General features: G+C 34.3%; 5 protein-coding genes across 5 annotated transcripts; 3 read left to right on the top strand and 2 right to left on the bottom strand.

Annotated features, from left to right (window-relative positions):
- Positions 1–671: 671 nt before the first annotated feature.
- LOC124640690 (protein ALP1-like) lies at positions 672–17247 on the top strand. Its single transcript, XM_047178580.1, has 3 exons — positions 672–1152; positions 11732–11968; positions 16358–17247. The coding sequence occupies exons 1-3, from the start codon at positions 1085–1087 to the stop codon at positions 17217–17219; spliced, it is 1167 nt and encodes a 388-aa protein (XP_047034536.1). The 5' UTR covers positions 672–1084; the 3' UTR covers positions 17220–17247.
- LOC124640694 lies at positions 6597–9265 on the top strand. The gene is made up of 4 exons (XM_047178585.1): positions 6597–7084; positions 8353–8408; positions 8485–8584; positions 8663–9265. Exons 3-4 carry the CDS (start codon positions 8489–8491, stop codon positions 9044–9046), a joined length of 480 nt encoding a protein of 159 aa, XP_047034541.1. The 5' UTR covers positions 6597–7084; positions 8353–8408; positions 8485–8488; the 3' UTR covers positions 9047–9265.
- Positions 12022–13725, top strand: LOC124640692 (putative nuclease HARBI1). The gene is made up of 2 exons (XM_047178583.1): positions 12022–12605; positions 12714–13725. Exons 1-2 carry the CDS (start codon positions 12382–12384, stop codon positions 13582–13584), a joined length of 1095 nt encoding a protein of 364 aa, XP_047034539.1. The 5' UTR covers positions 12022–12381; the 3' UTR covers positions 13585–13725.
- LOC124640693 lies at positions 13716–15248 on the bottom strand. Its single transcript, XM_047178584.1, has 3 exons — positions 14525–15248; positions 14319–14450; positions 13716–14060 (listed from the first exon to the last, which is right to left on the bottom strand). The coding sequence occupies exons 1-3, from the start codon at positions 14919–14921 to the stop codon at positions 13762–13764; spliced, it is 828 nt and encodes a 275-aa protein (XP_047034540.1). The 5' UTR covers positions 14922–15248; the 3' UTR covers positions 13716–13761.
- On the bottom strand, positions 15240–18270 carry LOC124640691. The gene is made up of 2 exons (XM_047178581.1): positions 17748–18270; positions 15240–16271 (listed from the first exon to the last, which is right to left on the bottom strand). Exons 1-2 carry the CDS (start codon positions 17887–17889, stop codon positions 15280–15282), a joined length of 1134 nt encoding a protein of 377 aa, XP_047034537.1. The 5' UTR covers positions 17890–18270; the 3' UTR covers positions 15240–15279.
- Between the last annotated feature and the right edge of the window lie 8701 nt (positions 18271–26971).

Genomic DNA, 26971 nt, shown 5'->3' with positions numbered 1-26971 from the left:
TATTTTGATGTGATCCGGTATCAGAGAATCGCTGAATAGCATAATGCACGGATCGGCGCGAACATTTCACAGTTTTGGAAATCTCTACTTGTGATTTCCCTTGCCCGTACAGAAGCTGTATCTGCACTCGTTATTCTAAATAAAGTTCGTTTCATTTTGGCTTATCGCAACTATAACACTTAAAACTTTGAAATAAAATACCAAAGGCGCACTAGATCACTGGATGTTGTCTCAACGAGCGATGGTAGCGAACTAGAAAATAAATTCAAAAATTGTAAAAGACACATTTTCTTGCACCCAGGTGTTTTATTGTCAACTGCGGCATAAGTCATTGTTTTAAAATCTTTATAGATAACCGATAAAAGAATACTTCAACGATAGATTCGGGTTTCTCCCATAATTACCGTGATCTAGCGAAATTTGTAAGGTGCTCAATACTTTTGGCCAAGGCTGTATGTCCAAATCAAGAGACGTTAAATTCGCAAAGATAATCCTTGCCTAATATAAATGGGAAATAAATTTATTATTAGGTCAAAGTAATATAAAAATACTAGTGTTTATGCCTGTAGCACACCTCCGCTGCGAAACCCAAAGGGCGAAACCGCCACAGTTTCGCTGTGAGTTGTGAGTTGTTGGGCGGCGAAACAATAGCGAAATTCCCTGCTTATACGTACAAAACTGACTATGATGTTGTCTCTTTCTAACATGATTTCGCTCATTTGCTTAGGCGCCGTCTACATCTCCGCCCGTTGTCCGCCATTTTGGTGTGGTTCCGCGTGTATCTTGAGCGAAATAGGAACAATGGATTTGGAATTTACTGAATTTTTAAAGTAGTCGACCACAGTAAGATTAGTTCCTCCTCTGACTCCGAAAACGACGACATTTTCTTTCGATTCTTATTTATCAACTGTTCTAGTTTTAGGTTTCGCTCTGTTTCGCTATTATAGTTTCGCTTAACGGCGTTAGCACACTGACGCCGCAAACCGCGATAGCGAACAGGAAAAAGCGGTAAACAAGCGAAATTTAAGCGGTCGTTTTCACACCGCATTTCAGTATCGCATTTTCCTATTCATTTTAGTGCAACATGTCGTTTGAGTCAGACTGGTTTCGTTCTGAATCTGAAGAAGAAGAACTATTACTTCTTGTATCGACATTAGTAGGGTATAATTGGGGATTCTGGAATCATTTGTTCTCGCTTCGCTCGAACTGCATGATCCCAGAATCCCCAATTATTTTTATCGAGCGGTGACTAATCAGACCACCGACATTATGATTTATAACATAGATATTGTTGATCCAGATTGATCTATTTCAAGTGCAATGTGGCATCGTATACATAAATATACTAATAGGGTAGATATGATCCAACTCAGAACACAATGCAATAGCGCATATTCTAATATAGTAATTGTTTCAGACAGTTATTAATATAATATATTCCTTTCACAGCATTCAAATAAAAACATTGAGGAAAATGTATAGCATGTTGCATCCAAGGATCGTCGTAAATCTCCCAATCTTCTATAACACCTCCACATGAGAAACATGCTGCTTTATCATTTACACCGTTTCCAAAATAAAAAAATCCGGCTTCAGCCATTTCCATCACCAACCTTCTCCTTGAATTAGCCGTTGCCCAATAATGTCTAAACGAAATTTCACGCATTTTATACGTATTATAGATGTCATAACGAGGGCTACATTTATTTTGAGACATGGTCTGTTCACTCACTATATAGTTCTTCATACAGATACAGATAAAAATGAAATGATATCGTACTGCTGTAGCCAGCAATTTATAATGATTAACATTTGATGGGATTGGTAGGGCTAGAACATTTGAAAATTAAACAAGCAAATATTTATTTAAAAAATTTATTATCTATACACCATTTATTTAAACATATTACATTTTTTAAAGCACATATTTTATTATGATAAATACAACTATAGACATCATGAGAATGTTCATATTTATTGTACAAGCTTAAAAAATTAGGACAACCTTCATCTTCTAAATTATTTATATTATTATTATTCAAAATATTTTTTAACCACAACACTTTTTCTAAACCTTTGGTGTAAACACTTTTATCTTTTAAAATATCTACAATCAAATTCTGATGATTTGAATAGGGTATAAATCCATCTCTCCAGTATATTTTTCTATTATGTTCAATCCAACTGACTTGTCGTTTTTCTGGTTTCGTCAAATCGTAAAATGGAAATGGCGGCTTAATTAAAAACACCTGAATTTTGTTATTCAATAATACAGCAAATTCTTTAATGATAAATTCATTTGTTTCTGTTTTAAAACCTTGAACATCTACGATGGCTGTCATGATAATCTGCGCACTATGTTACTTAAAGGTTTATATTCCACGAGTCGATCGTTAATAATTAAACAATATCCAGTTGTATTATCTGGTATTGGCGCTGAACATTCAATCTCCAGCCGTACATCTACGGGGCCTGTTTTCAAACTATCGTTTTGTCTTGAACAGTCTATAATAAAGAGAGGAGCCTTCTCCTTAAAATCGATCAAATTAAGCAAGGGGTCTGCAGGACAATTGTAATACGACTGACGAAATTTCACATACATTTCATACAATATATTGTATTTGTTCTCAGAAAAATTTAAGCTTAGAGGCTCGTAGGGATAATACTGTGAATTCAGAAATAGTGTTACGTTAGTAACCCCGCAGTGATCAAACAGAGAACTATCTTTGATTTTATTATTTTTTTCTGTTGGTTTGCAAGCAAAAAATTACATATCGAGGTTTCTCTAATTGCGATGCAGTCTTAACTGACCAAGAATGTTTTGTAGTTTTAGGGAGCAAAGGATACTCATATAAATCCCAATTTCGAAACGCTATTTGAATAGGTTTATCTCTTTCCAAGTGTTTGAGTAGTGTCAGTCGTTCCCGGTCTGACACTTTTATATGTGGTACACGCCATTGCAATCTTTGTATGTCTATTTGAAAATGCGCTGTATCATCAGTTGCTAAGATACTGTTTAAGTTAGAGTTACTTCTATTCAAAATAAGTTCATGTTTACAATTTATCACAATTTTATTGTAATCTTCAGCAAATCCTAAAATTTTATTAAGAGGTACAATAGCACTAAAATGACCATCACTTTTGAATCCATCTAGGTTCCAACCCCACAAAGCAGCAACTTTATTTTCTCCATCATTCATTGAAACGTATGACTTTAATGTCGACGTTATTCCAGAATTTTTAATGCGATCTATTTCAATGCCATTTATTTCGTATCTGATATCTTGAAACAAAAACATAACAGGGTTGTTACTGAACGTAATATTTTTTTTAATCGGTTTTCCATCTTTGTCGAAGAACTTTGCTTGACCCTCGACGTAAATTGAACTGGCTGATGGTAACACGTATATGTCTTGTTGGTGTATGGGAATTCTGATTTCATCGTTTTCTCTAAAGCTGTTAGTGTAGGGATTGTATGTGTGGACTTCATAGCTTTCAATCGAACTATCGAAGTGAGGTAATTCAGTAATTTGTAGTATATTCATACTTTAAAACCTAGAGCTTTAAGAAAAGCTTTATTTGCTTCACTCAATTTCTTCACTTTTTTCTTACGTCTATGCACCTTAACGGTCGTAGATGGAATAAGACGTTTGATTTTCATAGGAGTGTTTTTATAATATACTATCATTTTGTTTTTCTTAAATGAAGACGTAATTGAATATGTTCTTCACCAAAGTTAATACAGTTACCAAATTGATCAACAATCTTAACAGATATAGATGAAATTATATTTTTGTTCACTGGGAAGTAAATAACGTTCTGGGGTATTTCTGTGTAGCCGTGACTTGAAGCAGTATCAGATATGAATTCATGAATAAAATGAGTCGGTAATCCGTTGTGATATGAACCGTGCACAAGATCACATTCGATTCTGATTACAGCTGTTGAACTGCTGTTAATAGCGGGCACATTCGGTCTTGTTTTTAATACTGAAAAGTATAGTAAACCGCACTCGTATTGATCAGATAAATGAAGAGGTGGTTGAAAATACGAGACCAATTCTGATTTATTTCCAGAGATGGTAACCGTAGTAGACATGCTTGCATACTGAACTCTTTACAATGATCCTGTTTATTTTATTTCTTGATTATACCAAAACTTGTTTAAGAAATTTAAACATAGATGACCACAGTTGAATGGGTGATCACGTTGTATGTTTTCATAATTATATTGAATTTTAGAACCTACATATTTTATAAACTCCTTTGGAGGTTTAAGATTTCCATAACTGTCGAAATACTCAACATAATCATTACATTTTGCATAGGCTACCCAATGAGAACCAGGGTTTTTAGAACTATCTAAATTAATAACTCCACATTCCTTTTTATATGGATATTTAGGGAGCTCATCTCTCATAAAGACACCTCTGAAATAAGGAATTCTATTTCCATACTTTAAAATGTCAAAGTTAGTTAAGGCCCTTTTGGGTAGCCGATATTTTAGTTTTTTTCTTTTGACACGAAAATTCCAAGACCGTCCTTATGTGGTTTAAGATGTAGTCCTTTCCCAATACATAAAGCTTCCATTTTTTCATTGTGTCTTCTCGATTCCTCATACAGTTTTTTAGCCATTTTGAATTCATTTATGGTTTTGGCAATACCCGCTGCACCGCCTGCTAAAGCTCCCGCTGCTGATAATCCCGCAAAAATAGGAATCAGAGGTAGTACTCCCCCAGTTTTTGGAATAGGAATAACACGAGGGAGCTTAATCGATGAATCATCAGCTAATTCTCTGGTAGCAGCAATAGCTAATTCTATAGCCATTTTCTTGCTCTTAGGTTTTAATTTTTTTATGTGTCTTTTCGCTTTTGTAATAACAGTTTTTAATTTACTTTTTAATCCTTTTCCAGATGTAACTTTTGGAGAACGCTTTTTCCTCAAACCAGAACCAGTTTTAATTTTTGCCGACATAGCCTTACTTACTAAGCGTGCTGCGAGTTTTTCGCCTGTACTGGCATCGGAAGCAACCGCTCGCTGTTTCGCCATTTTTAACAAAATTAAATCAGCCTTATGTCGATCTTTCAAGTTTGATGACTTGTGATATGCAATATCGTGATCTTTGCAATATTCGTCCAACTTATTTACACCGTTATCTCCTTTTGCTAGTCTTTTTATTAATTTAGTACCAGGACCACAGTAATTATATCCTGGTAAGTGTAATTCAAATGGTAAATTATTAATAAGCCAATTGAGAAGACTACTCTCTCCAAAACACATTATACGACTGATGATTCCAGTTTAAAATAATTTAATAAATAGTTATCGATTCCAGTTTGTTATTAATATTATTTATAATATTACATTCGATTTATCAATCCAACTGCTTTCAGCTGAAGACAAACCTAGCCATTTTACTAAAACTCTATTACCTTTTCTTCTAAGAACTTTCTCAACTAGATAAATATCGGGATGTTTTGTTTTTTGAAGTTCTTGGGTGTAAAATGCACCTAAAATAGGGCGACCTCTGATAGTATCTTCAATTAAGTAGGTTATGGGAGCTGTTTTTTGTATTTTACGAATTTTAAATATTTCCGTTGACCAGTTGGGAGTGTAACCTTTTTCAAATGTTCCTTTGTATTTACTGATACGCACATAATCACCTACTTTGTACTTGCTGTTTAAATTATATTTTTTTAGCAACTTTAAATACCTTTCTAATATAATTTTTTTATTAATATTGTCCACATTAGCAGGAATTTCATTAATAGTGCGATGGCGAGTGTGATTGTATTTGTAAATAACATCATTTAGGATATTATTTATCCAATTGTAATTGCCATTTAAACTAAATTCCTTATAAACTTTAGATTTCAATGTCCTGATAAATCGTTCAACTATTGAAGCCTTTTTTGTTGAGAAGGTTGAATAATGGTTAATATTATATGATTTCATAAGCTTCTGAAATTTGTTATTATAAAATTCTGCTCCATTATCCGTTTGTAGATTTTTAGGAACACGTCCTTTATTCAACAAAGTTTTGAAAGAGTTACACAAATCTTCTTTGGTTTTACTTCTCATAGGAAAGGCCCAAGCATATTTCGAAAATGTATCAATAACGACAAGAATATATCTGTAATTTTTATTTTCTTTTGAAATTGATTGCATATCAATTAAGTCTGCTTGCCACAAGTCATCTATATCTTTCATGATAACATGTCTTCGTGGATAGTTCACCCTTGCATTTTTATGAATTTCGTTTACCACATCAGCTTTGCTCATGTTCACAATTCAGTAGGTATACTTGTCTTAAACTCAGCTATTATACTGAATAAAAAGCATATTATTATGACTATTTATGGTTTAATTATATCAACTTCTTTTAATTCTTCGATTATTGATAAAATTTCATTATCATGGTTTGTATTACCAGCATCTCGGGAAGCAATTAATAGTTTCAATCTGTCAACCAATTCGTTAGGATCATCCCAATATATCAAGTCCGTGTTATGTTTGTATGTCTTTAGCGTTGGTAAGCTTCCTCCAAATTTAGTGATAGTATTATTGTTTAACGATTCAGAAAACAATGGTTTAATTATATCACGATATTTTATACCTTTATCGCCTCTAATTTGTCCATTAGGATTGAAATCTCTCTTATGTGCATTTGTATAATGCAACATATCTTTATAGACAAGTTTATCTTTGCTCGATATTAGTTTCAAATCAGGTTTTCTTCGAAGTAAAAGTTCTTTTAAACCAGGGGTTAAATTGTAGCTTTTGTCGCCAACTTTAATTAAAATGACATTATCATCATTCACACTATCTATTTTAGAAAATGAAACTATTGAATTACCCATTAGTAATTTTTTGTTTGCACTCCTTATTCCAAATGGTATATTTACCCCATCATAAATATCATGGATATCACTGCCCTCTAATGATATTTCTAAATCATCCAGTAATTCTGTCTGGGGAGACTTTTTAACGAACTGTTTAGAATTCAGTTCTGGTTCGCAGCATTCTTCAAACTTTGTAGATGAGCTAGTATTAATGTCATCCAATTCCATTTCTTCAAAATTAGAGTGAGTATTTTCTAAATTTTGTATTTTTTCTATTGTTTTTTTCGAATCGACTAGGGTTTTAAGGGGATCTGTGACAGGTTTTAACATTTTGTCAAGTGACAAGTTCATTGAGTGTTCCTGGTTTTTCATTTGTTTTATTTTATTCTTTATGGAGTCTACAGACTTCATTAATTCTATTTTAATATTTTTCTCCATGTTGTACCTATCATAACAACTGTATTACGCTAAAGAACAAATTATACTGAATTTGATTTTGCATGTTAATTGCTTAAATGTACATATAAACAGTCAGTCAAAATTAAAAAACATATCAAAATTCTGTCTGTACCTTCCGTTATTTAATGACGATTCTTTATTAATAAGTAGAAAATTATAAGGTTTACTCCAAACAGTTTGACAAAGATTTCTAAACTCTTTCGATTGTAAATCAGAACTAACATTCTCTTCATAAATATGCTTTAAATTTACATCATCTTGTTTGAAAATAATAAGAAAATTAACATTGTCACGTAACAATTGCTTCGGAATTTTAGAATAAGTTTGAGATAAATAGAAACAGTCTATTTGTTTATGTCTACCCATACAGAAATAATTGCGGATATTTATTTGATTTTCACATGCAACATCATCAAAAATAAATACAGAATTTGCTAAAGCTTCACTCGGAGAAATTACATCTTTATCATCATTGAACTCGTAAAAGTTAATCTGCGGCACTCTTTTTAATACTTCGGTCAAGAAACGATATTTTGATTGAAAAGAAGTTTTCGAGTAAAGATAAAGATTTTGAAATTTTAAACCATTTTCATGTACCAGTAAACTAATCATGGCATTAGTTTTACCACAATTGGAAGGACCGCATATTATACATCGAATCGTATTAGGCAATAAAGCACTGTGTCTGATTGAGCGAGAAGATTCATTAAAATCGATATTATTAACTTTCAGAGATATGGGTTGCTTGATCAACTTCATCATACCGATTGCCGCAATGAATAGGCAGCCTAAATATTTATATCTAGTAATTTACCCCCAAAATACATTGAGTACAAGAACAAGTCCAAGTCTGTTCAGAGTTTCTAAGTTGTTGGAGATGGCGTTTACGTCAGACAGTTAGGGCATCCATAAAACACATTACAGTTGACAGGTTTAGACTTGTTAAGATAAATCATTAAAATACCACAAGCATCAATTATGTTATTTGAGACATTAATTTTTAAATTATAAAATGTGTATCTAACATGACTAACGTCTTAAATATTTTTCAGTCTGCAGCTGTAGTTTGAGTCAACTGGTCCTTTGTTTACAATTTAGTTATTTTGAGGTAAGTATTTTCCAATAATATTTAACTTGTCTTATACTTTTAATTTCATTTATGACAATCTTGTTATTAATTTCAGAATCATGTCGAGATCACCATGCTACAGTCCGGATTTTAATATTATGGATCCTAACAGAACTTCGTCATTGAATAACGATTCGGAGGGAATAAATTTACAAGTGAGTAAAATGAGAATTTTCATTATTATTAAATATTATTGTTAATTGCTGCCATTCACTTATAAAGTTTTTTTTCAGAACACGATGGACGACATCAATGATCCTATAACTCATCCTTTTAATTTTGCCCAAGATAGGGAGAGTTGGTATGCTGAAGTAGCAGCAGCAGCACAAGAGGAATATCGTCTTGAAAAAGCAAAGAGACAAACATTAAAGAAGAGGAAAGTTAAATCAAAATCTTTGAAAACTAAATCTTTTATCATGCGTAAAGAATCGGATCGTGCGCAACGCGTAATAAAAATTATAATTTATGACTTGGACGGTGGCAATATGGATGAAATATCATCTAATCCTGAAGATGCAAGTGTGAATGTGCAGTATTTAGTGACTAGTGAATATGATGATATTATGACTGAAACTGAATATTTAGTTGGTAAAATTGTAAAGAAATTAAGCAAATAGATGTGTATGTTTAGTTGTAGATAAAGAATAAGACTTTTTGTTTATTAGCTTGTAAATAATACTTTACAATGTACATTTTAATTTGTAATTAAAATAATAGCCCTAAGTTTAGTATAGTAGTTCACTTTTTAGTAGTACAGAAATAGTTTGTTATTTAGTTTTATTAATAGTTTATTTTTTAGTACTTAGTGACTGGTCCCTTTGTATATTTATTGTGAAAATTAAAATAAATTATTTAATTATACTTGTTTAATTATTCAGTTAAATCGAAATAAAAGTTGTCCTAATGACTGATTTCGGCCACAGCGGCTAGAGCCACTAAACAAGGTGCAGTCTCTGTTCTCTTACTCTCACAGCCCCAATCTGACGGCCGGAGAGAGATCAGGCCCATGACCCAAATTTTTACTTACTTTCCAAAACACTGAAACTGTGATATTTATTTTATAAAATAAACAGAACACGCGAAAAGTCAGCGTGTGCCTTGGGTTCGAAATCGAAACCTTCGACTGTTCCACGGTCTCACCACTAGGATATCACAGCTTCTATATTCGAGATAAATAGGTATGTATCAATAACAATTAAACACAAATCAGTTGAATACAAAATATTTATTTCATTTCAAAAATAAAAAATACATTATGACTTAATTTTATTACAAAAAATAATAATATAATTATCCTATTAAAAAAAAAATAGTAATAAATTTTTGGTTCAGATTAGAATAGGGAACTATAATGACCCCATGGTAAAGTAAAAGCATTATTTTTTTTAATTTGACGTTTGTCATCATTCCCATCAAGTACCACTTTATTGATTCTTTGTGTGTAAAGCTTATGATTTTTAGATCGTATAACAAACATAGGGTATCTAAAATTGATATTACAATTTAATGCACTTTTATATTTGTTTATGGTAATTTTTTTTGAAACAGATTTTTTTACACCTTTGGCTTTCTTAACTATATCGCTCAGCGTATTAATACAGTACAGCTTAGCTCTTAAACCAATAAACTCTGATATGACATCTCCGCCCATTTCATCCTTAAAGAAACCAGGTATCTGTTTATTGCAATGTGGTATCCCATAAATATTGTTAATCTTAAAATTACTTGTATCAAAGTATTGAATATTATTTTTCATGTCTTCATAGAAATCTTTGGTACGTATTAAATACAAGAGACTGTCGGTATCGGTATAACATAATTTAATGTTATTTTTGTATATTTTTTTCATTATGGAATAATGAAAATTATATAGGTGACTCTTTGCTAGTTCCAGTATCGTAAAGCCCATATATATTGGTCGGTCTAAAACTACTTTTGCTGGCTGTAACTGAATAGCAACAAGATTTTCAGAAATTATAGCAAGGTTTTTGAAATTGGGAGCGCCTATGAACTTTTCAGCACCATTAATTTTGTTAGTTTTATTGAAGTCATCTTTCCATAAATTAACTAACTTAACATCAACTTGTTTTCTTTTATTTTCAATAGTTTTCCCAAATATTGAATTATTTTGCTTTTTAAAAAAATCCCTTTCAAAATCTGAAGTCGCTTCCTGTCTGAGTCGAGTATTTAAATTTATATATGGTTCTAAGATCTTTTTTTGTGTAAATGAAAGTATTCTATGAATTTTTAACACTACGATACCATACTACAGAATTTATAAACCTTTAAATGATATTTTATTTTGCAAATAGGTTGACTAACTGACTACTTGAAAAGAAACGTCGAAATAAACTCAAGAGACATGGTCTCTTTTCAGGTCCAGACATAAAAATAAATTATATATGGTGATGGTTTGTGTCTGAAATGACCTTTTGAGGAAAGTGCCACACAAGTTTGAATGGACCTGTCCAATCAGGTATACTTTAGATAAAATCAGTTTATTACATTTAATGATGAAGTTTTCACAATAACATTTAATTTAACCGCTGAATATTATGATCAAGAAACAGATTAAAATAATATGTTAGTAGAAGATTTAAATATTATGATCAAGAACAGATCAAAGAAACAGATGAACGCATAATATTGACACATTTTTGTACGGCCGGTCACCATCACACCGATGACATCCACTCGTGAGTCCGCAAAAGTAGAATGTTTCAACGACTTTGCTTGCAAAAGTAAACTTTGAGAGAACGAAGGTTATGTTGAAAGTAGCTGTCAACTGTTATTCCTAATAAAGAAAAGATTCTTAAATATGTACTCCGCGGTGATAAAATGATTAAAATAAACGTTGAGTTTTTAAAAGCTGTTTTTTTTTTTTGGTTTCCAATTGGTATATTTGAATAGATAGTTTATTGTGTAACAGTATTCGAATAAGATGGCACTTATTACTGCCATGCCTGCTATCTTAAAATAATATGTGAATAGAAGATTAAAATGTGGAAAATAGGGTATCCAGATCTCTGATCTGGATGCCCTATTTTCCAACTACTTTCGTACTTAAGTTATAAAATAACTGTGATCAAATAATAAGTATAAATAAACTCGTAGTGAGAAAAAAATGACTAATGCTGTATGTTATAAGATCAATCTGGATCAACAATACCTATGTTATAAATCATAATGTCGGTGGTCTGATTAGTCATCGCTCGATAAAAACAATTGGGGATTCTGGAATCATGCAGTTCGAGCGAAGCGAGAACAAATGATTCCAGAATCCCCAATTATACCCTACTGACATTAAGAAAAAGACGAAGAATATGGGTTCATGAAATTAATCAAAAAAGAAAGAAGCTTGGAGAAAATAAATTATGCAAAGAACTACAGCAGCATAGTGATCGTTTTTTCACTTATTTTAGAATGTCGCCTGAAACTTTTGATTACTTGCACAACCAACTTCAGCCATATATCCAGAAGAAAAATACAAACTTCAGGGAAAGTATATCCTCAAAGGAAAGATTGGCAATATGTTTAAGGTAAGTTTATTTATTTATTAAAAAAATACAATTTAGGGCCGATTTTTCAATTGTCAGATAAACAAACAGATAGGGTATATTCGAGAGATAGCGAAGTTGATGAATTTTTCAATGGTCGAGTAAGACCTATTGGACGAATAAATCCTTATCTGAGGAATTAATTTATTTGCCGCCTTGACCGCCAGGTAAGTACTATTCGATTGATAATTTGACGCAGATGACGTTTTAGTTTGAAGTTATTTCTTGCGCTATTAACAATTTATCAATTTATTATGGATATTTTCGATAATATTGATGACTTGGCTATCGAAGAAGAGACTTTAATAAATGAATATATAAATCCACCCGAAAGAAAAGAAAGAATAATCCGCCCAAGGCCTGAAAGTTATTTCTTGCGCTATTAACAATTTATTATGGATATTTTCGATAATATTGATGACTTGGCTATCGAAGAAGAGACTATAATAAATGAATATATAAATCCACCCGAAAGAAAAGAAAGAATAATCCGCCCAAGGCCTGATCACTTTAGGATTTGGGATTCAAAAGAATTTCATCGCAGATTCAGACTTCGGAAAGAGTCGGTGCAATATTTACTTTCCCTAATTGAAAATAAAATCAAGCACCAAACAGAAAGGTACGTAAGCGGTAAGCTGTTATATCGCACTTTCCGTGATGTAAGATAGTGCTTACCTATGTATGTACTTACAATATCAGTTAAAATAAGGGCTTTTATTTGTTTCAGAAATCAGTGTATTTCACCCATGTTGCAGTTATTAATTGCACTGCGATTTTATGCCACTGGAAGTTTTTACATAACTGTTGGTGATTTTGGTGGTATTCATAGTTCCACTATGTGCCGTATTATTAAAAAAGTTACTGAAGCTATAGCATCTTTAAGAACAATATTCATAAACTTGCCAAGAAGTGACGAAGACATCAGAAGCACTCAACTAGAATTTTATAAAATAGCCAGATTCCCTAGAGTAGTATCGGCTATAGATGGCACCCATATTAGGATTCAGTCGCCTGGTGGTAACACTGCAGAAGAATTCAGGAATAGAAAAGGATTCTTTTCGTTTAATGTTCAAGCAATGTGTTCAGCAGACTTGATGTTTCAAGATATAGTTGCACGTTGGCCTGGCTCTACCCATGATTGCATGATATTTGCCAATTCACATGTGAAATACCACTTTGAGAATGGTGAATTTGGCAATGGAATTATACTTGGAGATAGTGGTTATGAACTAACTAATTACCTACTCACTCCTTTTCAAAATCCAGACACACCAACTAAGACTTTATATAATGAATCACAAATTCGAACACGGAATGTTATTGAAAGGTGCTTTGGAGTTTGGAAAAGACGGTTTCCAGTCCTAAGTATAGGATTAAGGTGTAGGCTGCCGCTTGCACAAGATGTGATTGTAGCCTGTGCTGTACTACACAACTTGGCAAGATCAAAAAATGAGGAGGAACCTCCAGTGGACCCAGAATTGCATATTCCACCACAGCCTATATTTCCACCCGCTATAGCCGATTTTACTGGTGATGAAAGGTGCCATACTAGGAACTTAATCTTAATAAATTATTTTCATGCCTTACCTACTGAATAATCTAGGGCAGCCAAGCTCAATTTTTCAACAGTTTTACTACATATAATCTTTATATTCATTCAATAGAAATTTATGTTTATCATATGTGCAATTTCTTTTTCAATTAATGTTACATAATAAAAACATTGGTATTTTATTAAAGTCAAGTTTTTATTTTTCAAAATAATGAACAAAAATCTAAGTCATGGTATTTGGAACTGCTCCACAATTACACCCATTTTGTTTTAATTGTAATGAGTGTAATTCTTCTTTTCTTCTCTCATCATTAGCTAAATGCAACATTTTCAGTTTATGCTCCTCCTCCATAAACTGGTGCTCAAGTTTGGCAGTCTTCATTTGGAGCTGTACTAGCTCCAGTCGAGCTTCGCTTAATTTGTCTAGTTTGGCGGTGACACTAGCTTTGGAGACATTTGGTTTTAATACATTGGACACCCTTGATTTTAAAGCCTTTGGGTGCCATTTGTCCCAATTATTTTCTGAAAGTAATACAACAACAATTACATACAATACATTACATGAAAGTATACCTACATTTAGTATGGGCTTATGGGCTAATTAAACATAACATGTTTCATTTGTTTGGTTTATTATTAGATATCAAAACACAATCTGTAGTACCCTACTATAATCTTACAACCTGCCTGCAAGCATAAATTATAAATTATGGCCTCATAGAATGCTCCTTAAAATAAAATAACTGAATTTAAGAACATCTGACTTTTATAGACATATACCTTTTTGATTGTCCTCAACAATTTCCCCGATGGCCAAATCAACTACTGGATGGGGTTGGAATGAATTTTCTGGTATTTCTTCTATTTCAAAAATAATATTACTATCTTCAACTTCTTCCAGAGGAGTAGATTCTGAAAAATATTATTACATGTGAGCTTTTGCACTTTAAATAGTAACTGGTAACCAAAAACATGCCAATACTTACTTGAAATAGTGTCACTGTCGTGACGTGGCTCAAGTCCTGTTATGTTCGAGCAGATGCTAAGCACCTTTTCATCGATTTCACTGAATTCTGGAGCTTTTGAAGGCCCTCCTCCAGTTTTGTACATCTCTTGCCTTTGCAGAGAAGATTTCTTTTTTGTGTTTTTTTTTATACCCTCGTATTTCAATTTGAGGGTCTTCCACGATCGGGCATTTGTGGACACTCCACAGGAGTTAAAATTCTCTTCTATTTGCCTCCAGGCTGCCTCCTTATCCTTATTAGTAACGGCATCAGTTTTTTTATTTTCAACAATATTTTTAAATTTTGCCACTAAATTAATTAGGAGCTGAATTTCAGCAGAATCAAAATTGGCTGAGCGCTCTCGTTTTTTGTTTTCCATTATTTTACTTTATGTTTTTCACAAAATCAAAAACAACTCAAACTGAACTGGCTATTTTTAACCTAAAAATTATAGACGGATAATTTGACAGGATAGAAAAAAGTCTGTCTCTGTCTAATGCATTGCTTAGCGATATATTTGTTTCACTTCTCAAAAGCTTAAAATGCTAGAGTTGAAATATTGGATCAAAACGTTATTCATGCAATAAATTACTAATGAAAAATCGACGAGCATCTATTCGTCTGTATAAACAGTCCAATAACGTTATTCCTTAGAATAGTTATTAGGCATTTTATCTGATGATTGAAAAATCGGCCCTTAGATTAGTATGTAGTAGATAATTCGCACACATGTTTCATTACTCGTTCAAATTAGCAAAACAACTTTGAGCACTCAAGTAATTATTTTCCTTATTATCATTTCTTTGGTCTGATGGTTGAATCATGATGTACTTTTGAGTACTTTTTTCATCAGTTATGATTTGTGATGTGTGTTGATCACTGATTTCAGATGATTGTAAAATGATGATATTAGGTGTTCGTATATTATTATGGGTGTTGACACCTGATGTGGACGGCTGATTGAGGTCACGATTTTCTGTTTGGCTTTGCGTGTTTGAAAGTGTATTATGATAGTTGACGCCTGATGTGGATGGTTGACGGACGTTACGATTGCTGTGATTGCTAAGATCATCGAGAGTAATACTTTCTGGAGTCGAAACATAGGTACTTTTGCTAGAGTTTGGTCTATTGTCACTTGTTATTTCTTTTAATTCATACTCGGTTATTAATTTCATGATTTGTAATTTAATAATGGCTTGGTTGTTCAAAGAAAGTTTCTTGACACTGTCAGCAAAACCTAAAAATGTCATATCAAGCCTGTCACACAATACATTAACTAGATTTTGACCTGTATTTGGAGTAGATGATTTTGCAATCTTCCTCTTTTCTAAATAATTAATAATTTTATCGGATGGATCTAAGTTTCGGCGTCTTCTTCTTCGATATAGATCGCTTCCTGTCTCTGAAATATTGCTTACTGACCCATCATCCTGTGCTTCTTGTTGTGTCTCATTTCCGATTATAGGTTCTACTCGTTCTTCTATATCCGTTGGATTTTGAAGTAAATTTTCAATCTTATTATTTTCCGCTGCTTGCAGTTTTGGAGGGCTAGTATTTAAAGTGCTCTCAGTAGATCGTAAATTTGTTGTAGAATCCACATAACTCATGTGTTCAGCCCACACCCAATTAGCATATTTCTTTGCAGCTTGCCCACTAAATGTTAGTTGAGACTGTTTGTACTTCTTGTAAGTATCACGCAGATTTTTCCATTTTGCTTTTAGTGATTTCACTGAAACAAAATTAGGAGACACATGTAGATTATGCAGATTTAACAAATCTCACACAGCGTAATACATTCTGTATTTCATTTTTCAGATTTTTGGCTACGGGCGATACTTTTACTACTATTTCATCTTCATACCGAATGGGTATAAGCACCGTTTCAAGTATAGTTTCTGAAGTTTGTGAAGCTATTTGGAAAGTATTGCAGCCAATATACATTCCAGTACCAACTCTACAGACATGGGAGCAAATATCAGAAGGATTTTATACAATATGGGGCTTTCCAAACTGCCTTGGGAGTATTGATGGAAAACATATAACTATCAAGTCTCCACCTAACAGTGGATCGATGTTTTATTGCTACAAAAATAAATTTTCTATCGTTCTTCTGGCGCTAGTTGATGCACATTATAAGTTCATTTATATAGATGTTGGATCATATGGCAAGGATTCAGATAGTACAATTTTTGAAAATTCAACACTCTACAAACTTGTAAAAGGAAGGAAAATGGAATTGCCTGCATCTAAACCTTTACCAGGTTGTGAAAACCCTACACCACACGTGTTCATCGGCGATGGAGGTTTTAGATTGGAAACTTTTCTAATGAGACCGTTTACTAGAGAATCAATAATAAATGATCCTGATAAAAAAAAATTTAATCGTGCATTAAGTAGAGCTAGAGTTGTCGTGGAATGTGCATTCGGAATATTGGCCCAGAAGTTTCGTATATTTTTGAGACCCTTTGAAACTGATAAAAACAATACCGTAAAAGTCGTCAAAGCAGCAGCATGTCTACACAATTATTTACAAGATATGGAAAGTGCCTATGTGTATGAAAACAAAAATTCTACTAATCCTTTGGGAGCATTTGTATCCATACAACCAAACAGACATAGGGCAAATAATGAAGCGTTTGATGTTAGACAAAATTTTGTGAATTATTTTAAAAGCTAGTTTCTGTAATTAAATGGAATGCATTGTACACATCTACATTTTTTAAAACATCCTTTAAGATTATTCCAAACGGACCCCATGGCTCTGACCCAGTAAGGAGTCCTTATGAGGAGTCCGTCAGAATTCAAAATACCTAATTTCATGCTCATCCACCCTACCGAAAGTTGTATGGGGTCGGTAGGGATGAAAACATCCTATCTGCCCCTACATCTTAATAACCATTTATTTAATTTTTTTTCTTTCTTGAACGCGTAACTTTGCATTAATTTGTATTAAACCGCAGTTAAGGGCCAGGTAAACGTTCAAACTTGTTTGTCAAACTTTACGTTTTCTTCAAACAACCGCGTACACGATCAAACCAAGGAACAAAATGATTTTCATTAAACGCTTCAAACACGTAGATCAACGTAGATTGTTTGACAAACACTTCAAACACAGCCGCACACTCTCAAAAAAATTGATAAACACGTAAAATTTGACAAACACGTTTGATCGTTTACCGGGCACTTTTGGTTAAATTCAACTCACCATCCAAGCCGGTACTTCCCTCGATTTTTCGCCACGCCACTTCTTTTTTATACGAATTCTTGTAATCAGGATGTCCCATAAGGTATAATTCGGGATAACCTCGAATTTCATTAATAATTCTTTCAGTTTCTACCTCCGTCATCTTGTATCGTCGCGATATTCTGTCGAAAAAGACAAATCGCGTCGTTTCTCTCCCAGCGGCGAAACTAAAATGGCGGTACAGCGGCGTCCGTGTGAAACAAGTATCGCGAGGTACAACGATACCACACAAACTAAGATGCAATTATAGGAAGTCATAGGCGATAGAGCGAGATGTAACATAACGCGATACGTTTCGAAGTGTGGGACAGACTTACCGCAGTTTCGCTATCGCGGTTCGCGGCGTCAGTGTGCTAAAGGCATAAGTGAAGTACTGTTGCACAGCGAAACTCACGCAGCGGTTACGCAGTTGTTGTTTCGCAGCGGAGGTGTGCTACAGGCATTACAGCTAAATCACATATCATTTACAAAATATGAGAAGAATTACGGATTTCAAAGGTTTTTGAAAGTATCTCATTTGGGGATCTCTTTGAAAATATTAATAACATAAACTGAAGTAATACGATAAACGGAAGTAATAAATAAACTTCGTATATGTTTGTATAATTATAATTGATTAATTAGTAAATACTTTGGGTTGAGGGTGATAAATTACTTTTAAGATGTACAAATAGAGGATTATGAATGATCGTTCTACTTCACACAGTGATATTATATTGATTTGTTTTTCTAAATATAATTAGTCTGCTACAATAGAGTGTGCATTAGCTTAGGATTCTAAGTGGTGTAACTTATTTCTTAATAAATTCTTGTTTTAGGCAGGAGCCACTGTTGAGAGGCAATGCGGGTGCGGGTCAGGCTGTAGAATATGTGTGAGTAGTTTTTATTTTCTTATACTTTTTAGTAATTTATGTGGTTGCCTAGGTCTTGCTTAAGCAAAAAGTTATAATTCTTACTAGATACCTGCAAATACACAAAAAAAATAACTTTTCAACAAATCTTCTGCGCATGATTATTACTATGAAACTATGACCGTCCTGAATGTTTAAAATAAGAAATAATCATTATTTTGTTGTACCTATTCTATTACATTCACTAATCAACAAAAAGAAAAGCTAATTATGTAATACTCTTCTATAGTTAAGTAAATGTAATTTAATGTAGTTAAAAAAGAGAACATTCAAGTATAAACTGATAAACAAAGCTTACATTAGTTTTAGTTTGACCAGTAGCTCACAATTCTATGAGACATGATTTATTTTTAGCCGTATGTAGTACCTCGTTGCTAAATAATATTATTTAATGTTACAGAAGGCAACCGCAATGTCGCTCCGGGCGGTCAGGGCGGGTGCAACCCTGCGCCTACTAGTATGTACCAAGGAAACTATTCTTGCACCCAGAAGTTAGTTCTTTATAATCACTCATTTAATCCCAACTCATTTACCATGAAAGTGTAATTAATAGAAATCTTTCTAACACTAGTTATGAAGTAATATCAAAGAATATTGGTGTGTAATTTTGCTAAAAATGAAACTACAAAAATACCCTCAATCAGTCTTTATTTACAATACATTTAAATTTACAATACAAAAAACGATACACAAAAGAAACTTATAGACTACAGTACCTACATTAAACAACTAATAATTATGAAATGCCCGAAAACATTCTAGGCAGAGGCCAGGTTGTTTTTCACAATTGGGACAATAAAATAGGGTGTTCACCCTTTTTTTTGTGGTGTCCCAACAATGCTTACACCTTCTTTTTGTGTTTCTGTTTTCATCTCTTGGAAGGTGAGCAGGCAAGTGTATGATTCCATTTCCCTGATCATTTTCATTTGAAACAAGAGATGGCAGCAGTTTATCTATAACCTCTTCTCTAAAAAAAAAAATCTAATTTCTTTTCTAATTTGATTTGATACAAGAAGTAGGCATTGAGCATCATCATTTGAAAGATGTGAATGCCTACTTTCTTGTACCAACGCATGTTTTTGTGTTCGCAAGTGTAGTATGATAACATTTGGTCATGCCTATCAACACCACTCATGAACTGATTATATTTTATTACCATCTCCGGTTTAAGGATTAGTTGGCCTCTTTTGTTGGCTACAGGCTTTAGTTCTAGTGAATGAGTGGTGCTGATAGTCAAGACGTCGCGTTGGTCACGCCACTTGCAAACACAAATACCGTTGCGGTTATATCTGTAGAGGCTGCCACCTTTGTTCAATTTGGTTGCAACCATTGTTGGGTTCCCTTTGCGGTTTACTCTCAGAGTTCCAGTCACGTTCATTTGATTACGTAGCAAGAACTCTGAGAGTGCTTAACTGTTATAAAAATTGTCCATGTAAACGTGGCGCCCTGAACCTAAATAGTTTTCCAGCAGTTTTATGACTACCTTATCTGTGTGGCCTTTCCCTCCTACATCTTGATCACGTTTACCCTTGTAAACGTGAATTTTGAGGGAAAGGCCACTAGGTGAAGCCAACATGTACAGTTTGATGCCGAATTTGTGGCGTTTGCCTTTAAGAAATTGGCGGATCCCGCTACGACCCCGGCTTAATATTTGATGTGTTATATTTTAAACGTACTGAGGTTTAATATTTAGTTTATTTTAAATTAAATGTCAATCACATTTAAAAAAATGAAATTAATTATAATTGTATTACTTTGCCCAAAAGGTCACGGGCAATATGTATAGTGCCCGGTCAATTTGATTATTTGAATAATTATTATATAATGTCGGGACACCACTTACTGCCCAATTTATCACTTGGTCCATAACATATACAACGACGTTTTTGAGAGAAAATTCTCATCTGTAGAAAATCTCAGGACTTTTCCATGGAAATCAGGCCTTTTAAATAAGTAAGCAGAAATCAATATGTCGTAAGCGTAAGTGTCAAAAATCAATATGAAATCAGGCCTTTTCTCCGGACTTTTGATTTTTTCATCTGGTAACCCTACACGCACGACAACTGGCGCACTGATGCAAGTGACGTTCGTACGAATAGGCGCGCGCGAGTTTTAATTTAGAGGTAAAGAACATTAACTCCAATGAATAACATTAAGTTCGCGCAAAGCGTAGAGGTAAATAATCTTCATCAAGGTCAAGCTCAAATGGTCATTTGAGGTCCTTTACCAGTTAGACATTAGTGGATTTAATGTCATATACTATTGAATATTTCTTTTTATAGATGTACCTAACAGAATTTAATGTCGTATACCATTAAGTGGAATTGGTTTTTGCGATTTTAATGGTGTAAGAAACATATTTTCAAAAAAAGTGGAGTTACTATTGTATACCTCCGAGGTACAGAATTGTTTGACCTTTTCCGATTTCAGCCTTGTTCGGCGCTCTGTAATAATATTTCCGGAAATGGAATATATGCGCTCGCAAGACTCCGAAGTACTCATTGCGCAGCATTTATTTCGATATAATTGTGCCTAGTTTGGGTACACAAATTGGTGGTACCTCCACGAAGGATCGAGTAATTTGTCGTGTTCATCCTTTATCGGCAACAACCTATCTGCAAGATATCGTTGCACTATTGTTATTGCAGATGCTTGCGAAGAAAATTGCGTTTGCTCGACATCCCCAAACATTTCGTTAATATTATCCCTTATTGATAAGCCGTCTTTAAAAGGTTCGCTGGATGTGCTCGTACTTGTGGATGGTTGAGGTGACGCTGACCTGGTGTCATGAGATTTCTTGTTGATTTCTGCAGTTACGAGTTCTATCAGGGTTTTCTTGGCTTTTTCAGCAGCAGACTTGTCTTTGAAACAGTGCTTTTGTATCTGGGATCCAACAATGAGCAAATTGAAAAAGTGCCGCTGAATTCTATTTGCCCCTATATTTTTTTCAGTTGTCCCACAATGATCTCAACGGATATGGCTACATCGGGGTCGATTGTAGTTGGAATATTATTTTCATAGACTGTAACATATTCCTCACCACTCATTTGTTGAGTGACTTCTTGTAAGGGTTTCATGGTACATAGGTCCTTGCATATTTTCCATTCTTCAACAGATAACATTGGTATGTATCTGTCCAACAAGCCCGCTGTACTTCGCAGTGCATCCTGCAATTCCAAGAAACGTTCTAACATAAAGAACACAGAGTTCCACCCCATAGGAACTGCTTGACGAAGCCTCTTGCTGAAATTGGTGTTAATCTGGAGTAAACTTTGTCCTTAAGGCAACCCCAATAAAAAAATCTATATAATAAATAATGGATTTAGGTCTGGCGACCTCGCGGGCCATAAAATAGGTCCCAGTCGGCCAATCCACCGTCCAGGAAACGCTTCGTCAAGGTGGGCCCTCACTTCTCGTGCATGTGTGGGCTATTGCAAGTGGGCTGCTGCAAGTGGGCCGGACATCCGTCATTTTGCAACCACATACTTTGCAAGAAGTCGTCAGATTCTTCTGACAGTCCCGGCATTGTGTCTCTCAATTAAATAATTTTGTGCGTTAAGTGTAGCAGGCAGTTCGACTGGACCGACAATTTTGCCATTAAGAATACCAGTCCATAGATTAATTTTCAGTTGGTATTGTGAACGCTCTTCTCTTGGTAAATGTGGGTTTGATAACTGCCAGCTTTGCAGATTATGCAAATTGGTGTAGTCATCTTTTTTGCAGGCTGATTCGTCACTCCACAAAACTCGGTTAAAAAAGTTCGGGTCTTCATTATGCAACCGCAACATTGTGCGGCAAAAAGCTACAGGCGGTGCGTAATCTCGACTTACTAAACATTGTACTTTCTGTACATGGTACGGATGGTATCCTATTTTTTTCAGTATTCCGTGCGCTGTAGATCGTGGTATGCCAGTTCTTCTTGCAATAGCTCGCACTGACGTGGACGGATCTTCAGCAACTTGTTGTACAACAACATCAACATTATGTCCCTGTGGTCTTCCTCCATCAATATAAGGGCCACAAGGAAGTTGGCCCTGTGAGTAAGAGTTGTGCACTCTTAAAAATACTCCATAAACAGGTGCTGACAGTTTGGATATCGCTCAGCGTAAATCCTAGCAGCGTCTCTTGCAGAGTAACTTACTCCTCCTTTGGTGTTAACACGCCTTGTTTCTCCGTAAACAAGATGCATGTCGCAATACTCGCTTGCAGAGTAAAAAGGTTGCTATTGGTTAGCCATACACACAGAAACTAAAAAACAATTTTGCTGTCCTTAAAAAAAATCGCCAAATATCGTTAAAAAATACGTTTTTGGTACTTTAGGAGGGGTATATCTCTAAATCCCTACATGCTAGTGCAACTTTATGTTCTGGACTAAAAATATAGGGAAGGATAAATATATTTACTAATAGGAAAGTAAAAAATATCTGCCTAGCTTTTTCCTATGTTGAAGTTAGTTTGTAGTAAAACCTAGTGCCACAGAATATCAGTATTTTACATGAACAGAGCCAAAAGCTTAACAATCTCAACAAGGCACAGAGGAGTCTATGAATAATGAAAATCCACAGACTGTCTGCGACTGCGACAAACGCGTTACTATGACAAATGCAAAACGAGATGTTACTCTGCACTCTAAAATTTTGTGCATATTATCCCGTAGCATACCACGACCGTGCTAGGAACGTATCCGGCACGGAAAGCAAACTTTAGAGAATGCCTGCTACCTAAAGAAAAGCTTGCTGTGTGTTTACGGCAAGTAAAATACTATTTGTTTATAATTAATATTTAATCAAACTTTTGATCTAGTATTCATGGTAAAGCTTTATGCTTGATTATTATTATTCCACTTGTATGTGTTCCAAAGCTCAGGAGACGGAGGCATAGGTAGCACTCGCTTGTACGCTCGAAGAAGTCGATACTGGAGATGAAGCATAGGCTAGGCATACGGTGGTGTAACTGTAGCAAAGCTACGTGGTGCGAGCTGCTGTAAAGCCATTTCGGAAACTAAACTGAATATTTTGTTTTTTGCGATGGCTTGTGTGTAAGGAGAAACTTATTTACTGTATCTGATATGTGCAAAAAAAACGGTCTAATTCATAGTCTTGTCGTAGAGATTTATTTTGCGTTTCTAACAATTTCGACATCAATACAGCGGATGCTGTTTGTGGTCCTTGAATTTTACCTCTCTTTATTGTCTTGGCCTTTTTTGCTCGGTGGCTGTAATATTTTCTGCAGCAGCAATATCAACAGTATTACCCAATATAATTAAGTAATAATAATGGCGTCCACGGCCGATTTCGGCCACGGCGGCTGTTCTCATTTAAGGAAATCAGCCAGCTGCGCAGGACATATTATAGTGCACGAGCATTTGCGTAGACACAGGTGCACTCCCTATTCCTTCACTCTCATAACCCGATGGGACGGCAATCCGACACGACCGGAAAGAAATCAGAACCGACATTTACGTGCTCTCCGATGCACGGGTGAATCAATCACCAACTTCCAGACTACGGGCTGCTTTGTGAAAGTTTAAGAAAACCCACAAAGCAATTTCGGCCCGACCCGGGAATCGAACCCGAGACCTCGAGCACAGAAGCCGCGCTTGCAACCACTAGACCAACGAGGCAGTCATATATCGGACTCGGATCGGTATGGAAAATGTTAGGCTGAGTTTACATCAACAACTTTAAACAACAAAAAATAAAAACTTAATATTATAAAAAAATAAGCTCTCCATTTCTTTCGTTTTTTTTCTCTTCTTCACTGAGCTGCGATATTTTTTTACTTTTATTTTTTGCTCTTTCTGCATGTTTTCTCTTCACTTCTTCATATTTCTGTGGATTTTGTGTAAGTTTTTCTCTGTATTTTTTCATCCGTTCCGCCGCAGTAAGCGCCATTTTGACACCTAACGAAAATAATAAATATAGAAAATTGGTATGTAATAACTAACACAGTGTAATAACTAACTCCACTCAAGTGCAAAACATTCAGGCATTCTATCTGCATACTTAAACGGAGCTCTTAAGTTTGTATGAAAAAACTACTTTCACTCCGGCGAAACCGCTGGCAGAAGCCATTTTATCTATAATCGTGCAATTGACAACAAATCAAGGAAATTAAAAAAACTATACAAACCAGATAAATTAAATAAGTCAAATTCGATGATTCAATCTGAAGATGAAATTTACGTTTTTAAATAAATAAATACGTACACCTCCTTTTTGAAGTCGGTTAAAAATAAAATAACTAAGCTTTATGTTCCACTGAGTTACAAAAACCTATCCACTGAGAGAACGTTTCCCAGTTGACGTAACGGATTTTAAGGTTAGGTCAATTATGTATAAAATTTTCGTGACTCACAGGTCTAATTGATTCAAATGGTTGTTTTGTTATCAAATAATAGATTATTCTTTTCGTGAATACTTTTTTAAATAGTAAAACAAGCGTACTTACCAAGTCATCTCCGTAAATCAGTGGAATTTTCAAACAGCACTACCACAGCCGTACCGGTTCCGGCGATGTTACACGTCAAACTGAACGAAATAGCAACATGGCGGAGTTGTTGAAAGGAATCTTAGAATTGCCATAGCATTAGTAAATTTTATTTCTTCCTGGGTATATTTGCGTAACTCAATGGAATTTTCCACCATGCCCATTTTTTAATAATTTACTAAACTATCTGTTTTATTATATTTTACAAAATATTCACTAAATAATAACTTATAAAATGAAAAGCAAACTTTGCGTTCTTTTTAATGACACCAGTAATTTAGGAATATTAGGATTCAATTTTAAAAGCCGCGGCAAAACATGTGCCATAAACAGGGTGGGACAACGGTAGAAAACAGCATTGCCAAGTTCAAATAATTAATTTTCGTATTAAATTTATTGTAATAGATATAGGGTTTTATTTTTTTAATTTACATAAAAAAATACAAAAAATAGTTTTAGGTACCTAGTTTAAAGCAATTATTAATCAGTTAGTAGAAATAATCAAAATTATTATCTTCAGTCTTACATTAAAATCAAAATATGTATATTAAAACAACTAGAGAAATGTTTTTTAAGATGGCACAAATTAGCATAAGTCCATCTTTTCGTCGCTTTCCGTCGATTCGTTGTTGTCAACAGCGAAAGCTGTTTCTGGTTGTTCTCTATTTTTGTCAGCTTGAGATTCTTTTCCGTTATTATTTTCTTCACCAGTTTGAAGTTCGAACTTGTTCCAAAGCAAGACCACTCTGGCGAATATGGTTGTGTATATCAATAGACGGTGCTCCATCAAAATAAGTTTCCACTATTTTGGGTCTGGATATTTATTTAAATCGCACAGTTCCACAATGATCATATCTTCGTTTTCTGACAGGAGTGCCTGGCAGTGAGGTTCCACAAGAGGAAACAAAAGTATGTAGTTTTCTATCCCTCCAACTGATAACATATAAATCTATATTATTGGATTTGCCAACAGCAATTAAATTGCTTCCTTTGCTAGGTGTCTTTTCTGTCAACTTTTTTAATTGAAATTTTTTATGGGCTGTTTTAACATACCGATGTAATATAAACCACATTTTGAAAGCTCCACAACAGTTTTCACTGACGAAACAATGAATCGTCTACGACAATACGTCCAGTTCCATGCCATGGCTCTGTTAACCGCAAAGTAATAGCAGTACCAGCACCTAATTGTCGCTGCCATCTTTTGTTACTCGTATCATTTTTACCCTCATTTAACTCTAAACCAATCGTGGAGATCATAAGAAACTATAAAGCTTGGATTCTTTTCAATAAAATTACGTTAAATAAAATAAAATTGCGTTTAAATCACTGGGTAAATATTTTCTATTCGGAGCATGTGCTCGTCTGTAGTGTGCAATAGCCGGTCTAAAACTTTCAATATGCTCTTTGAGCTTTTCTCTGTCCAATTTTTTCGAAATATCATGCTTCCCACGTCGATCTTTTTGAGCACTTGGAAGTTTTTTCAAAATATCAAGCACACGCCTATCATTATTTTTATGGTATCCCAGAGTCGTCAGATCTTCGCGCGAAAACTTTTTGGAAAAATTCTGTCTATATGTTATGGACCAAGTGATAAATTGGGCAGTATACATAATGCCCGGTCATTATGAAAAATGCCCAATATGAGAGCGCAATTTGATAATAATTATTCAAATAATCAAATTGACCGGGCACTATACATATTGCCCGTGACCTTTTGGGCAAAGTAATACAAACATATTTAATTTCAATTTTTTTATTGTTATTGCCATTTAACTTAAAATA

Source organism: Helicoverpa zea, chromosome 21 (assembly GCF_022581195.2).
Source record: "Helicoverpa zea isolate HzStark_Cry1AcR chromosome 21, ilHelZeax1.1, whole genome shotgun sequence".
NCBI classification, from domain to species: Eukaryota; Metazoa; Arthropoda; class Insecta; order Lepidoptera; family Noctuidae; genus Helicoverpa; species Helicoverpa zea.
This window is presented reverse-complemented; position numbering and strand designations above follow the sequence as displayed.